At 42.8% G+C, this 15,169-nt stretch overlaps 2 protein-coding genes across 3 annotated transcripts in view; both read right to left on the reverse strand.

The window, feature by feature from the left end:
* Positions 1-15,169, reverse strand: part of LOC118814899 (neuronal migration protein doublecortin-like) — an 82,956-nt gene that overhangs the window by 56,216 nt on the left and 11,571 nt on the right. For both annotated transcript variants that reach the window (XM_036580770.1, XM_036580769.1), the window contains exon 2: positions 7,042-7,476. In XM_036580770.1, the coding sequence (XP_036436663.1) occupies positions 7,042-7,432 (391 nt within the window). In that variant the 5' untranslated portion in view covers positions 7,433-7,476. The remainder of the gene's footprint in view (positions 1-7,041; positions 7,477-15,169) is intronic.
* The window catches only part of LOC118814616 (RNA-binding protein 25-like), a gene marked incomplete at its 5' end in the record, with an annotated part of 36,301 nt that continues 28,910 nt past the window's right edge, over positions 7,779-15,169 (reverse strand). Inside the window, 3 exon segments of the mRNA XM_036580313.1 lie at positions 7,779-8,077; positions 8,424-8,516; positions 11,930-12,000. Of these exon segments, the coding sequence (XP_036436206.1) occupies positions 7,779-8,077; positions 8,424-8,516; positions 11,930-12,000 (463 nt within the window).

Below are 15,169 nucleotides of genomic sequence, written 5' to 3' on the forward strand. Positions count from 1 at the left end.
TTTCTCTGTTCCATCAGTCTTCTTCCTTCTATCACTCCTTCTGTCTCTCTCCCTCCCCCCCTTACCATCCTCCACATCCTGATTTAACAGTCTTGCAGCATCTCAGTGCTACAGAACAGTAGTGTTTGTGTATAATAGCTTCCTCTCTCCTCTATCATCCCTCTATCTCTCCTCTCCTCTGCTTCATCCCCTCTGTCCACACTACTGCTACGTCCATCCATCATCCACAGTGCTTTTCTCTCGCTCTGACACTCTCGCTTTCTCTCGGGTGTTGGCCAGAAGGTCATCTATCATTATGTAGTGAATGTTAAGACTATAAAAGGTCTAACATCTGACTGGTGCTATAACACCTTTAGAGGGCGGCGCTGAGCGAGGTTTGTTTATTTGATGGTTGTTAATGAAGCCTTTAGAGGGCGGCGCTGAGCGATGTTTGTTTATTTGATGGTTGTTAATGGCGCCTTTAGAGGGCGGCGCTGAGCGACGTTTGTTTATTTGATGCTTGTTAATGGCGCCTTTAGAGGGCGGCGCTGAGTGACGTTTGTTTATTTGATGGTTGATAATGACGCCTTTAGAGGGCGGCGCTGAGTGACGTTTGTTGATTTGATGGTTGATAATGACGCCTTTAGAGGGCGGCGCTGAGTGACGTTTGTTTATTTGATGGTTGTTAATGATGCCTTTAGAGGGCGGCAGTGAGTTTGTTTGTTCATTTGATGTTTGTTAATGGCGCCTTTAGAGGGCGGCGCTGAGCGACGTTTGTTTATTTGATGGTTGTTAATGACGCCTTTAGAGGGCGGTGCTGAGTGGCATTTGCTCATTTGATGTTTGTTAATGATGCCTTTAGAGGGCGATGTTGAGTAAAGTTGTTTATTATTATGAACGTTATAAACATCCAAACGCTTTAAGCAAATAAACATCAACATGTAGGCTTACTTCCATAAAAGATCTCTTTGATGAATAATCATCTTTGTTGACCAATGATTGAAGCTCCTGCTTACAACCCCAAAATCTTCAGCACCCCCTTTATTCTATTCTATTATATACCCCCTTCACCCCTAATGCCACTCCCACCCCCCAGGTCCCTAATCAGAAGTGATCAAGTCTTCCTGATCTAATTAGACCTGCTGTTATCAGTTTGTTTAATTTGCATAATCCCTGCCCTCTTTACCCTCAGGCACCACCCCCAGGGGGTCACGCATTTCTGCCAACCTCCTGTGGAGATAAATTCTCAGTCCATCAGCATAAAAATAAAGAGAGAGAGAGAGAGAGAGAGAAAGAGAGAGAGAGAGGGGTGTTTTACCAGTGTAGGGGAAAATGAGAACAATTCAAAAGTACAGGACGTAAAGCAACAAATGGTAAAGAAAAAAGAGAGACAGATCAGATCAGCGTTACAGTGTACAGTCAGATCAGATCAGTGTTACAGTGTACAGTCAGATCAGCGTTACAGTGTACAGTCAGATCAGATCAGCGTTACAGTGTACAGTCGGATCAGTGTTACAGTGTACAGTCAGATCAGATCAGCGTTACAGTGTACAGTCGGATCAGTGTTACAGTGTACAGTCGGATCAGTGTTACAGTGTACAGTCAGATCAGCATTACAGTGTACAGTCGGATCAGTGTTACAGTGTACAGTCAGATCAGATCAGCGTTACAGTGTACAGTCAGATCAGATCAGTGTTACAGTGTACAGTCGGATCAGTGTTACAGTGTACAGTCAGATCAGATCAGTGTTACAGTGTACAGTCAGATCAGTGTTACAGTGTACAGTCAGATCAGTGTTACAGTGTACAGTCAGATCAGATCAGTGTTACAGTGTACAGTCGGATCAGTGTTACAGTGTACAGTCAGATCAGATCAGTGTTACAGTGTACAGTCAGATCAGATCAGTGTTACAGTGTACAGTCAGATCAGTGTTACAGTGTACAGTCAGATCAGATCAGTGTTACAGTGTACAGTCAGATCAGATCAGTGTTACAGTGTACAGTCAGATCAGTGTTACAGTGTACAGTCAGATCAGATCAGTGTTACAGCTCAAGTACACCGTCATGTTTGACAGAGCAGTAAAGGTTTCCTTTGGCTGAGGCTGATGATTTCATTCTTTGTCAGAGTGAATAAACAAATATGAGTTTGCATAAATAGCCTGGAGACATATGTTTTGCTTTCATTTATACAGAAGATCAGTAATGTTGTGTCTGTGGACGCAACAACACTTCTTTTTTGTATGTATATGAAACCTCAGTCATACTTTCACCAGAAGCACTTTCCAAAATCCAGCTTTAACTCAAAACTAATCTAGAGTTTGTGTGTGACATCAGTAAACAGTGCAGATCGACTCTCACTGCCCAGCTCTCATGATCTGGACAACATGGCCTGACTGATTAACATCTATCTGAAGATCAACTATACCACAGAAATATGGATCAGTGTAATCACCATGGCTATGATACACCTATTATGATGGATCTGCACCACCCATTTTCATGGTTAAGCTACATGGTTTTAATATTACACTGCACCCATCTTCACTGTTACACAACACCCGTTTACATGGTTAATCTGGGTCTACACTCAATTTCCTTGGTTAAATTACACCTATATCCGTGGTTACGCAACACCCATTTCCATGGTTACATTAGGTCTACATCCATTTCCGATGTTACACCATCTCCACCATTTCCATGGTTACACTACACCTATTTCAGTCGTACAGCACACCCATTTCCACGGTTACAAAAAAATCAATTTCCATGGTAAAACTACACTTATTTCAGTTTTACACTATACTCATTTATATAGAATAAAATCTATTTCCATGGTTACACTACACCATTTCCCTTTGAAGTCATGCTATTAAAATGAAGAGAAGTAACAAAATTCATTAGAAATACAAAAAACTGTGGAACAGAAAAAAGAAAGTAAGCTGTTTTGTGACTGTATGTCATTCCTCCGAAACCAAAACTGCACCACTGAGTGTGTGTGTGTGTGTGTGTGTGTCTGTGTGTGTGTGTGTGTGTGGGTGGGTGGGCGTGTGTGTGTGTGGTGAGGGTGGAGTTGCACTAATAATGAAGGAGGTGCAGGAGACAAGCAGATCAAACAGAATAAACATCTCCAGCTCCAGACTGCTGAGGTGAACGAGTTCCTTCTGCTCACACACACACACACAAACACACACACACACACAAACACACACACACACACACACACTCCTATGCTCATGTGAGCTCTTAGTCTGCTCAGGATATTCAGATGTAGGTCAGGAGATTGGAAAAACATCAGGGGAAAAATTACACCATTAAAACACTGTCCAACACTAATACACTGATCTGTTACACACACACACACACACACACACACACGCACACACACACGTTTGTTTTTATACTTCATATATCAAAACAATAAACATATACCTCACCTGAATTAAAAACGTGTAATTATCTGTGTAATTATATGTAATTACAAGTTCCGTTTTACACACACACACATGACTAATATGCTGCTGGTCCTCCGTGTGCCCATTGCAGTCTTTTTGATGGTGGACAAGGGTCAACATGGGCAGTCTGACCGGTCTGCAGGGTGCACTGCTCTGTGTTTTGTGACACATTCCTCCCATAACTATCATTAAAAAATTCTCTGATTGTGCCACAGCCGCCCTTCTGTCGGTTGGGTTCAGATGGGATAACCCGCAATGAGCCTTGGGTGGCAGCTCATGGTGTGTCCCTCCTCAGTCCACTGTTAGTAGATACTGTCCACTACTGACTGGTGTCCCCACAAGCCATGCATTGAGATGCTCTGACCCCGTGGTCTGTCCAGAATTATTTGGCTCTTGTCAAAATCACTCAGGTCTTCACGCCGGCCCGTTTTTCACACATCCAACACACTGACCACAAGAACTGTCTGTTCACTCACCGCCTAATATTTCACAGATCTTGACTAATCAGCATTATTCGCTTTGTCTGGTCATAATGTTTTGGTTTGTGGATCTGTATGTAATAATAATGCCCCCTATATGTTCATATAATCCCCCATATATATATATATGCACCTATAATAACAATGTAATAACATACCCTTATATAATCTATATCTAATATCTATAGCTAATAATATGGCCCATATATGGACAAAAGTATTGGGACACACATCTTTATCACTGAATCCAAGTGTTTTATTCGGTCTCATTACCACAGGGGTATAAAATCAAGCGCCTGGCCATGCAGCCTGCCTTCACACACTTTAGTGAAAGAATGGGTCTAAAGAGCTCACCGAATTTGAGTGTGGTGCCGTAATGATGCCACAGTTGTAAAAAGTCAGCTCGCGAAATTTCTTCCCTCCTAGATTGTCCAGGATCAGCTGTGAGTGGTATTACTGAGAAGTGGAAGTGTTTATGAACCACAGCAACTCAGCCACGAAGTGTCAGACCACATGAAGTTACAGAGCGGGTTGGTGAGTTCTGAGGAGCACAGAGCATGAAAGTCTCCAACAATCTGCTGATCAATAACTGCAGAGTTCAAACCTCCTCTGGCATCAACATCAGCACAAAACCTGCACCGGGAGCTTCATGGCAGGGTTTCCATGCTAATATCACCTTACATCACCAGGCACAATGTGAAGTGTTGGATGGAGTGGAGTAAAGCGCCGCTACTGGACTCTGGATCAGTGGAAACGTATTCTGTGTAGTGATGAATCAGCTTCTCTATCTGTCAGTCTGATGGACGAGTCTGGGTTTGGAGAACGTTACCTGCCTGACTGCACTGTGCCGGCTGTAGAGTTTGGTGGAGGAGGGATGATGATATGGGGCTGTTTTTCAGGGGTTGGTCTAGAACCCTCAGTTCCAGTGAAGGGGAATCTTAATACTTCAGCAGAACAAGACATTTTGGACAATTATACACTTCCAACTTTGTGGGAACAGTTTTGGGAAGAACCTTTCCTGTTCCAGCATGACTGAGCCCCAGTGAACAAAGCAGCTCCGTAAAGGCCTGACTGGGTGAGTTTGGTGTGGAAGAACTTGACTGGCTCTCACAGAGCCCTGACCTCAACCTCATCCAACACCTTTGGGATGAACTAGAACGGAGACTGTGAGCCAGGCCCTCTCGTCCAACATCAGTGTCTGACCCCATTTGACATCCATATTTCCAGTCATTTTGGAGCATTTCTGTTGCTCCAATCATCAGTAAATTGCAACAGAGTGCAAACAGCAGCTGTCACTGCCAAATTCTGTGAAAAGGTTTGTTCAGACAGCGTCGATATGTAAGTGAGTGATATGATGTATCTGTAATATTAATATGTCACTAACGTATCAGGCTGCACTCCAGTGAAAGCAGGAATGTGGAAAAAAGGAAACCGAGAACATAAAGCTGTTGGGAAAGTGTTCAAATAACACGAACACCTGCAGACACCAGATTTACATACCGAGTGCAAACAAGACAGATTGAAATACAGAGATGAGGAGGAAACGAGCACAGCAGCATTTACAGCTGGAGAAGTCCGATCTCTGAATATACAGATCGGTTTCCATCTTTACAGACGAAACTAGAGTTTACAGAACAGTCTGCAGCTCTCTTCTACACTTAGACATCCCATTTACAGCCAGCATCTTAAAAACTTCATGCTGCAGCTCACCAACAAGTGAAACTGCAGACTGTAAACTTTCAGTCCAGTGTTTCACTTTAATCCAGTATTTTATTAGGATTTGAATTTGATAAGAAGGTATCGGTGTCTTGTGCTGCAGAATGAAAAGTATGCTTTATATTTGTTGGCATGTTTCATGATGATTTTGAGGCTAACGTGATTATTAATGTGTAATTAACAATGTTATTTTGCATAAATTGTAGAGAAATTAAACAATAACATCCCCAGACTTCTATGAGTTTTACCTGTAGCATGAGAGACTATATCAAAGAGTGGGATAGAGAGAGAGCGAATGAGACAGCGAGAGAAAGAGAGAGAATGAGAGAGAGAGAGAGAGCTGGAGAGAGAGTGAGTGTGAATGAAAAAAAGAGAGAGAGAGAGGAGAGAGAGAGAGAGAGGGAGAGAGGGCGAGAGAGAAAGTGATACAGCTGTTAAAACGCTGTTCTGAGACTGTCTGGCAGCTGAAGATAAATTATTAAAAAATCCTACTACAGCACACGCCAGTGCACACACACACACACACACACACACACACACACACACACACACACACACTCTGTCTCTCTCTCTCTCTCTCTCTCTGTCTCTCTGTCTCTCTCTCACTTTCTAGTAACAGTGTTTGTAAAAATTATGTACAATATGTATGAATAAAAACAGACCCCAAATCTGGGAACTCCACACTGAGCATCTCCTCCGTTCACCCTGTGTGTGTGTATATATGTGTGTGTGTGTGTGTGTGTGTGTGTATATGTGTACGTGTATATATATATATATATGTGTGTGTGTGTATGTGTGTGTGTGTGTGTGTGTGTGTGTGTGTGTGTGTAAGTGTTTATGAAAGATTAAGAGTTGCTAAATCACACATAAATGGGACGATTAATGTTGGCATAGCGACCAGACAGCAAATCTGGCAGCCTGCTTTCCTCACAACAGCCAATCAGCTCACAACACTGGGGTGACCAGAGTGGAGCGCTCAGAGAACTGAACTAACACTGAGCTGATACTGAACTGATGCTGAAATAACACTGAACTGATACTGAACCGATACTGAAATAACACTGAACTGACACTGAACTGATACTGAAATAACACTGAACTGATACTGAACTGATACTGAAATAACACTGAACTGATACTGAACTGATACTGAAATAACACTGAACTGCTATTGAACTGATACTGAAATGACACAAATTTAATACTGAACTTATATCACTGAACTAATATAATACTAAATGAATTATGGGAAACTAATACTGAGCTAAGAGTTAAATGACACTGAACTACACTAAAATAACACTGAACTGATACTGAACCGATACTGAAGTGATACTGAACTGATTCTCCTCCAAGCCTACAAAACACACACACACACACACACACACACACACACTGCCCCCCCTCCCCACTCACCCTCCTCCAGCTCGTCCAGGGTGGTGATCTTGCGCGCCCCGTCGATGGTGAAGATGAAGCGGACGCCCTGGGGCAGGTTGATGTGGTCGGACAGCGAGCGGGTCAGGTCGGCCAGCAGGGCGTCGAAGGTGCGGAACCGGTCGTTGGCCACGGCGTAAACGATGCCTTTGAAGTAGCGGTCCCCGTTGCGGTAGAAGCGGACCTTCTTGGCCTTCTTCTCGCTGGTGAGCGCCTGCAGGGTGCGCGTGCGGTAGAAGCTGCAGTGGGCGCTGTGGGTGGGGCTCGGCAGGCCGTTCGCTCGCCCACCCCGCGGGGCGCGGGACGCCTTGTCCCGCTCGTCAAAGTGACCGAAGTCCAGCTCCATGGAAAGGTGCTCTGCTGGGGCGTCCATGGTTGTGGTGAGGGTGAGGTCTTGGGCTGAGGAATTATGGGTAACTAGAGGGCAGAAGAAAAAGAGAGTTGCAGCGCTGATTATTGATGATGTGTGAGACATTCTTTGTCCTTTAATATAGTAAATAAACGAACAGTGAAGAGCAGATTAAACAGCAGAGGTGTTTAAAGGGATGAACACACTGAGTCACGTCTGTCTTGTTCGTGCTCTGGAGAACAGCATGTCTCCCTGAAAGGGCTGCGGTGTTGATAAAGGGCTGCTGACCCTGAGGAAGCGGCCTTGAGTCTGAAGGAACCGACTGAGAATTATAAGAACTCAGTTCTTGAGATTTTTATTATTAATTAGATCACCAGCTGAGAACGGAGGAGCACTGACGACTAAGAATGAACAAACAAACAAACGAATAGAGAAATTCAGACTCGGAGATAAACACAACGTCCTTAATCACATCAGCAGAGCCTCTCTCTTTCTCCCTCTCTCTCTCTCTGTCCCTCTCTCTCTCTCTGTCCCTCTCTCTCTCTGTCCCTCTCTCTCTCTCTTTCTCTCTGTCCCTCTCTCTCTCTCCCTCTCTATCTCTCTCTTTCTCCCTCTCTCTCTCTCTCCCTCTCTCTCTCTGTCCCTCTCTCTCTCTTTCTCTCTCTCTCTCTCTCCCTCTCTATCTCTCTCTTTCTCTCTCTGTCCCTCTCTCTCTCTCACTTTCTCCCTCTCCCTCCCTTTGTCCATTCCTTTTCTTTCCTTCCTTTCTCTTTCTTCTATTTGTCTCTCTCTTTCTTTCTCTTCTTTGTCTTTCCTCTCTCTCCTTCCTTTTTGTTTCTTTTCTCCATTTTCTCCTGCTCTCGCTCTATCCTTGCTCTCTGTCTATCAATTCTCTCCATCTCTCTTACCCTCTCCTTCCTCTCCCTCTCTCTGTCTTTCTACCCTTCCCATCCTTCCTCTTTGTCTGTCTTTTGTCTGTTTGTCTCTCTCTTGTTTCTCTATCTTTGTCCCTTACTCTCTCTATCTTCTCTTTCTCTATCCTCTCTCTCGCTCTCTCTCTCTCTCTCTCTCTCTCTCTCTCTCTCTCTCTCTCCCAGGTGTTTAATTTCTGCACAGTGTGAGAGTTGAATATTGTCCAATCAATTAGAAACTTCTGCATCGATTAGATCTACACGCACACACACACACACACACACACACACTCACACACACACACACACACACACACACACACACACACTCACACACACACACACTCTGTCCTTGCTGAAAGAGGAGATACAATTCAGAATAAGAAACTGAGTGGATCACAGCATTAATATTTCATACAAGACACTGAACGCCCCTCAACCCCAGCTCACACACACACACACACACACACACACACACACACACATATATAATATATAATACATGCACTCATCGACAGTCAATATGATATATACATCATATATACACTTATTGGTCAGAACCTGCAGACGCTGTTGGTCCCACTGCACGTCGGTGATGGAAACTGGAAGCTGTGTTTAATAAATAAATAATGTTTTTGAATTATTGAAGGTAATAAATACATTCTTATGGAGCCTATATTGTCCTCTCATATAGATATAACACATTGCACTGCTTTATGCATGGAAATAATTGTCCTTTAGAGGAAAATGAGAGCGAATTAGACAAATGTGATGCAGCACTGTAAGATAATTTCTTTTGGTAATAACCACTTTATCAGAACTGGCTGAAACAGACTTTTACAGGTCCATGTTTCTGAACAAGTACTCGAGTGATCGGTTCTTTTATTTGCCGTACGACACGTTGGTGGTAATTGTATCCAGCGGAACCAAGATGTAATTCCACTCTCTTGTAGCACGATACACATAAATATACAACAGAATAAATATGCAGTAAACAGTAAACAATACAATATACAAAATACGACATTTGGTATCAGAGAATCATTGAAAATTACACAATAACTTTATCTGTGCATTTTTACAAAGGCTGGAAATATTGCAGCCAGACCTCACTGCAGCAGGAAAAAAGCTGTTCTTAAAGCCGGTTCTCTTAGCTTTTAAAGATTTACGTGTTCTATCTGGAGCCCCTTGCTGGTGGGCTATAATTTTCATTGCTTAAAAAAAGACAAAGCTCCTGAATACTAAATAGAGAAGTGATTACCAACATATTGAAATATTACTTGAATATTCACATGATTTGGGCTCTGCAGTTTATATTCATAAAAGAAGAATTAATAGAATTAATAATTTAACACATTCACTGAATAAAACACTGTTAAACCAACATACACTTCTCTCAGTAGTCCATACAGACGGCAGGACAAAACACTATTCTTCACAATATAACCGTGTGTGTGTGAGTGTGTGTGTGTGTGTGTGTGTGTGTGTGTGTGTGTGTGTGTGTGTGTGTGTGTGTGTGTGTCCTACATTCAGTGTAGAAATGTCCGCTGAAGGACATCAGCTATTGTTGGACGGCCTCTGCGGACACAGATTTTGAGTAAAGGGGAGAGGCTGCCTCACTACAGGAACTAAATGTAGGGTGTCTGTGTGGGTGGGTGCACATATATATGCACAAAAACGTATGTAAACATATTCTATGCATGCAAACACATTATTCTGTATTTGTTGCTTTTGTTGTGTCCATGGCAACAGCTACACATCCCCATACAACTGTGCAAGGATGGCAGGACAAAACAGAACAATAAACAATAACTGATATAAAAACCACTGGCCACTTTATTAGAAACCCTTCCACAACCCTGTGGCCAGTGGTTTGTTTTGCTTTCTTTATTCATCATTATTATTATTATTATTATAACTGTACCTTCATACCTGTAACATCGTAGCTGTACTACTGTAACTGTACCATCATACCTGTAACATTGTAGCTGTACTACTATAACTGTACCATCGTACCTGTACTACTATAACTGCATCATCATACCCGTAACATCATACCTGTACTACTATAACTGCATCATCATACCCGTAACATCGTACCTGTACTACTGTAACTGTACCATCATACCTGTAACATCGTACCTGTACAACTATAACTGCATCATCAGTAACATGACGTCAGTAACATTTCAGTGGTTTCACAGTATCTGTGATATTGTACCTGTACCACTGTACCTGTATCAATGCACATCATACCTGTAGAGTGATACCTGTACTACTGAACCTGTTACATCATACCAGTAACACTGTACCTGTACTACTGCACCTTTATCAATGAACAAGTAACATTGTACCTGTCCAATTGTACCTGTACCATCATACCTGTAAAGTGGTTCTTGTCCAACTGTACCTGTACTATCATATTTCATAACACTGTACCTGTACTACTGTACCTGTATCAATGCACACGTAACATTATACCTGTCCAACTGTACCTGTACTGTCATACCAGTAAAGTGATACCTGTACTACTGCACCTGTAACATCATTCATGTAGCATATCAAGTATTGTGTTTAACCTGCAAAATTACACCTGTAACATGACATCAGTACCATTTCAGTGGTTTGACAGTATCTCTGATATTGTACCTGTACTACTGTAACTGTATCAATGTACCAGTAACATTGTACCTGTCCAACTGTACCTGTACTGTCATACCAGTAAAGTGATGCCTGTCCAACTGTACCTGTACCGTCATACCAGTAAAGTGATACCTGTACTACTGCACCTGTAACATCATACCAGTAACACTGTGCCTGTAGTATGGCACCAGCATCAATGCACCTTTAACACTGTACCTGTCTAACTTTACCTATACTATCATACACCGTTAGAAAAAAAAGCTATTGTGCAGGTAAGTTTCTGAATAAACAACGTAAATGTGCCCTCAAAGGTACAACAGTGGCTTTAAAATCCACCTGTGAACGTTAAATAAGACTCTCCTGGAGTAAAAGTATGTTTTTATATCTTTTCATAACCGAATGTTTTAAAACAGAACAGTAAAATAAAAGCCTGGAGACGAGACGGGGTGTGTGGAGTCAGTACAGCTTAAAAAACATATTTTAAATGGATTATAATACAATTATGTTCTCTAACTAAAGGGGCTGTAGACGCACTCTTGCGGGAACCACCCCAGTGGCTAACTTTTTTATTTTTTTTTTAGTGTGAACCTGTACAGTGGTCGCAGTACTACTGTACCCGCAACATCACACAACACCATGAGACTGGAAGCATTTTGGAATCCGAAACTTCAGGAACGCTGACACCTCGATTTACATGCTGGATGCAAATGAGAATGAATACATCTAAAAATATAATGATGATAAGCAAATGGACACGATGATTTGTTTTTCTGATCCCTTTTCTGGTAAACAGAGATCAACAAAGGGGGAAAAGGAGGAAAAAACATTTTAATTGTGTGTGAGGATCTTTGGAGTGTTATTCAAGCTCGTTAGCAGTGAAGGAGCGGGCAGTCCAGTGTTGATGTGGACAAATCCAGCCCTTCTGAGGAGTTACAACCACAGAAGAGGATAAATCAGCTACTGTTACTCTCTCTCTCTCTCTCTCTCTCTCTCTCTCTCTCTCTCTCTCTCTGTCTCTCTCTCTCTCTGTCTCTCTCTCTGGGCAGACTGAAGGGAGCTGGTGTAGTTGAAGTCTGGACTATTGATGTTGAAGTGGACAGACGCCAGAATCTCTAAAACACAGCTGCTCCTTTTCTCCTTTTCAGCGCTAAGAACTCTCTGCGTCCTCCCGAAGAAGAAAAGCGACAGAATGGCAAAGAGAGAGAGAGAGATAGAGAGAGAGAGAGAGAGAGAGAGAGAGAGAGAGAGAGAGAGAGAGAGAGAGAGAGAGAGAGAGAGAGAGAGAGAGAGAGAGAGAGGGATGCCTGTAGATTAGCACTGGGGCTAACTGTATCTTTTCACATCAGCAGTTTGGACAGAATTAAAAGATTAAGCAGCTGAAAGAAAATAAAAGCCCCCCTAAAACTGACGCCAAGCACAGACACACACACACACACACACACACACACACACACACACACACACTACTGTCCAGTCAGTCACAAACAGAAAGTTGACCAGCTTCAGCTGCATTCAGCGTTGCCAGATAGCTAAGCCTGTTTTTCTCCCCGTCGCTGACAGCGACAGGGTTGCCAGGTGTGCAGTTTTTACCCTGGACAGTTCTGAGCTCTGCTGTCCAGTTGGTCGTGTCAACCGGACATTAAAACGTCCAGACGAGTCTCGCTCTAAATGCATTCCACTTGTGGAGGGAGATAAAGTGCTGTTCTAGCTCTGTCACTGTGTCTCTCTCTTGCCGTGTTCTAGGCTTTGCGCTGTCGAATGATTCACTCTTGATTCATCGCGACACACATGGGTTCTCACATTGCCAAGTGAGCGTGTTCTGCAGCCGCTCCGCAAACCGCATACACTGTACTAACAGCACGTTAGAACAGTACGCCACTAACGCTGCCATTATGTTTTTTTAAGGGTCCTTTAGTGAAGAGAGTGGTTCTATTTAGAACCATGAGTTCTATATAGAACCATTTCAGGCGTAAATGGTTCCTTGCATAGTGAAATGGTTCTTCATATTGATGGAGAATGTGTTGTATATGGTTCTATACAGAACCTTTTTTGAAAGGCTCTATAAAGCAGTAAAGTGTTCCTTTATTGTACAAAATCTGAAAATTGAAAAAGATGGTTCTTAAAGGAATCATTAGCAATAAAAATGATTCTATATAGAACCATGAGCACTCATGGTTCTATATAGCACCAAAAAGGGTTACACTATTGTTACAAGCCAAAGAACCCTTTTTGGTACTATATAGAACCCTTTTTGCTAAGACTGTATATAAGGTTGATATCGTAGCAATAGCAGAACCCTTTTTGGTGCTACACAGGTTCTATACTGAGACATACAACACATTCTCCATCAATCTAATAAACTATTTCACCATGCAAAGAACCTTTTAAGCATGAAATGGTTCCATAAAGAACATTTTTTTTGGTAAAGACAATGATTCTATTTAGAACCACACGTCCTACGTAGAACCATTTAATGGTGAAATGGTTCTTCAGATTGATGGAGAGTTTGTTGAAATGGGTCTATACAGCAGCGAAAAGTGCTCCTTTATTGTTCCAGGTTTGGCATTGTAACAATAGAAGAACCCTGTTTGGTGCTATATAGAACCATGTACAACACATTCTCCATTAATCTGAAGAACCATTTCACCAGGCATAGAACCATTTGGGCATAAAATGATTCTCTGAGTTCACAGTTATACACAGAACCATTGTCTTTAATAAAGAACCCTTGAAGAACCATCTTTTTTAAGACTGAAGTAGCAATGAAAGAGCACACTGGTGGGCGGAGCTTGGAGGGAGAGCCCGTACTAATGCTCAGTGTGTCACAGATACAAACACACAGTTAACACACCCTCCACTGTTTTACTCCTCATGTGTGTGTGTGTGTTTGTGTGTGTGTGTGTGTGTGTGTGTGTGTGTGTGTGAGGGTGAACAGCGTCTACCTCATCAGTCTTACTAAAACTGTGGTCATCTGCTGTCTTTACTGCCCCTGGGGTATTTACCCCCAGCAGGCCATTCAGCTACAAACCTCCTTTTGTTGCCCCTCTGTTGCCTCGTCAATACACACTCTGCTACCCCCTCAGCGCATCCGTCTGTACTGTAACAATTTCCTTCAGCTTTAAAAAGTACGTAACCTGCCTGCCTTCAAATTTAGACTTTACTCGTCCACCTCTAAAAGCTCCCTCACAGAAAGTTACTACAGTAAATGGTTATGAATTCACTGCCTGATGACTGAGACACTGTTTTATGATAGTTTTGAGAAGATTTTGGCTTTACACTCCATTCATGGTGGAGGGATACATAACATGCAGGGTGCTGTGAGGCAAAATAGTCGGAGATTCTGGGGTCCGCATCTTCAGTTCCCTGAAGACGCTACGATCTAGGGCTCGTTGGAAAAGGCTCATCATGCTCTACTGAGCTGTGGAGTTTGGCTTTGTTCCAACATTTCTCCACTGATCTACAGAGCTTCAAAGATCAGATATTGAACATTGTTATCTTTGGTTTCCTGAAGACATCAATAAAGGTCACGTCTGGTTGGAGAGGAGTATAACACCCTGTAATCCTGTACAGCTTGTAGTTGGTTGTTCTTATTTTCACCAAGTTACGGCGCTCTAAATTTCTCTGGCTCTCTGGACCTCCACTGTGGGCGAGCGTCTCAGCAAGGCCGTCTAGGGGGCGCCTAAGTAGGATACAAATTAGCAAGATTTCGGGGTCCGTATCTCTGGTTCCCTGAAGGCTAGCAATGCGATCCAGGGCTCATAGGGTTTGGCTTTGTTCTAACATTTCTCCACTGATCTACAGAGCTTCAAAGATCAGACATTGAGCGTCATTATCTCCAGTTTCCTGAAGACTACAACATAAAGTCCTGTGTGGTTGGAGAGGTTGGAGAGCGTAACACCCTGTAATCCTGCACAGTTTGAAGTCGGTTACTCTTATTTTTTCTGAGTTATGGCGCTCTAAATTTCTCTGGCTCTCCTGACCACCACCGCAGACGAGCATCTCGGCAGGGCCGCCTGGGGCGCGCCTAAGTAGGATACAAATTTGCGAGATTCCGGGGTCTGTATCTCCGGTTCCCTGAAGGCTAGCAATGCAATCCAGGGCTTGCTGGAAAGGCCACGTCACGCTCTACTGACCTGTGGCTTTGTCATGGATTTTTAAAGTCAGATTTTTAAAGTCGCTTGTTGTAAATCATCCCTTCTCCTGTGGT

The sequence above is a fragment of the Colossoma macropomum genome, unplaced genomic scaffold (genome assembly GCF_904425465.1).
Source record: "Colossoma macropomum unplaced genomic scaffold, Colossoma_macropomum, whole genome shotgun sequence".
Classification (NCBI taxonomy): domain Eukaryota; kingdom Metazoa; phylum Chordata; class Actinopteri; order Characiformes; family Serrasalmidae; genus Colossoma; species Colossoma macropomum.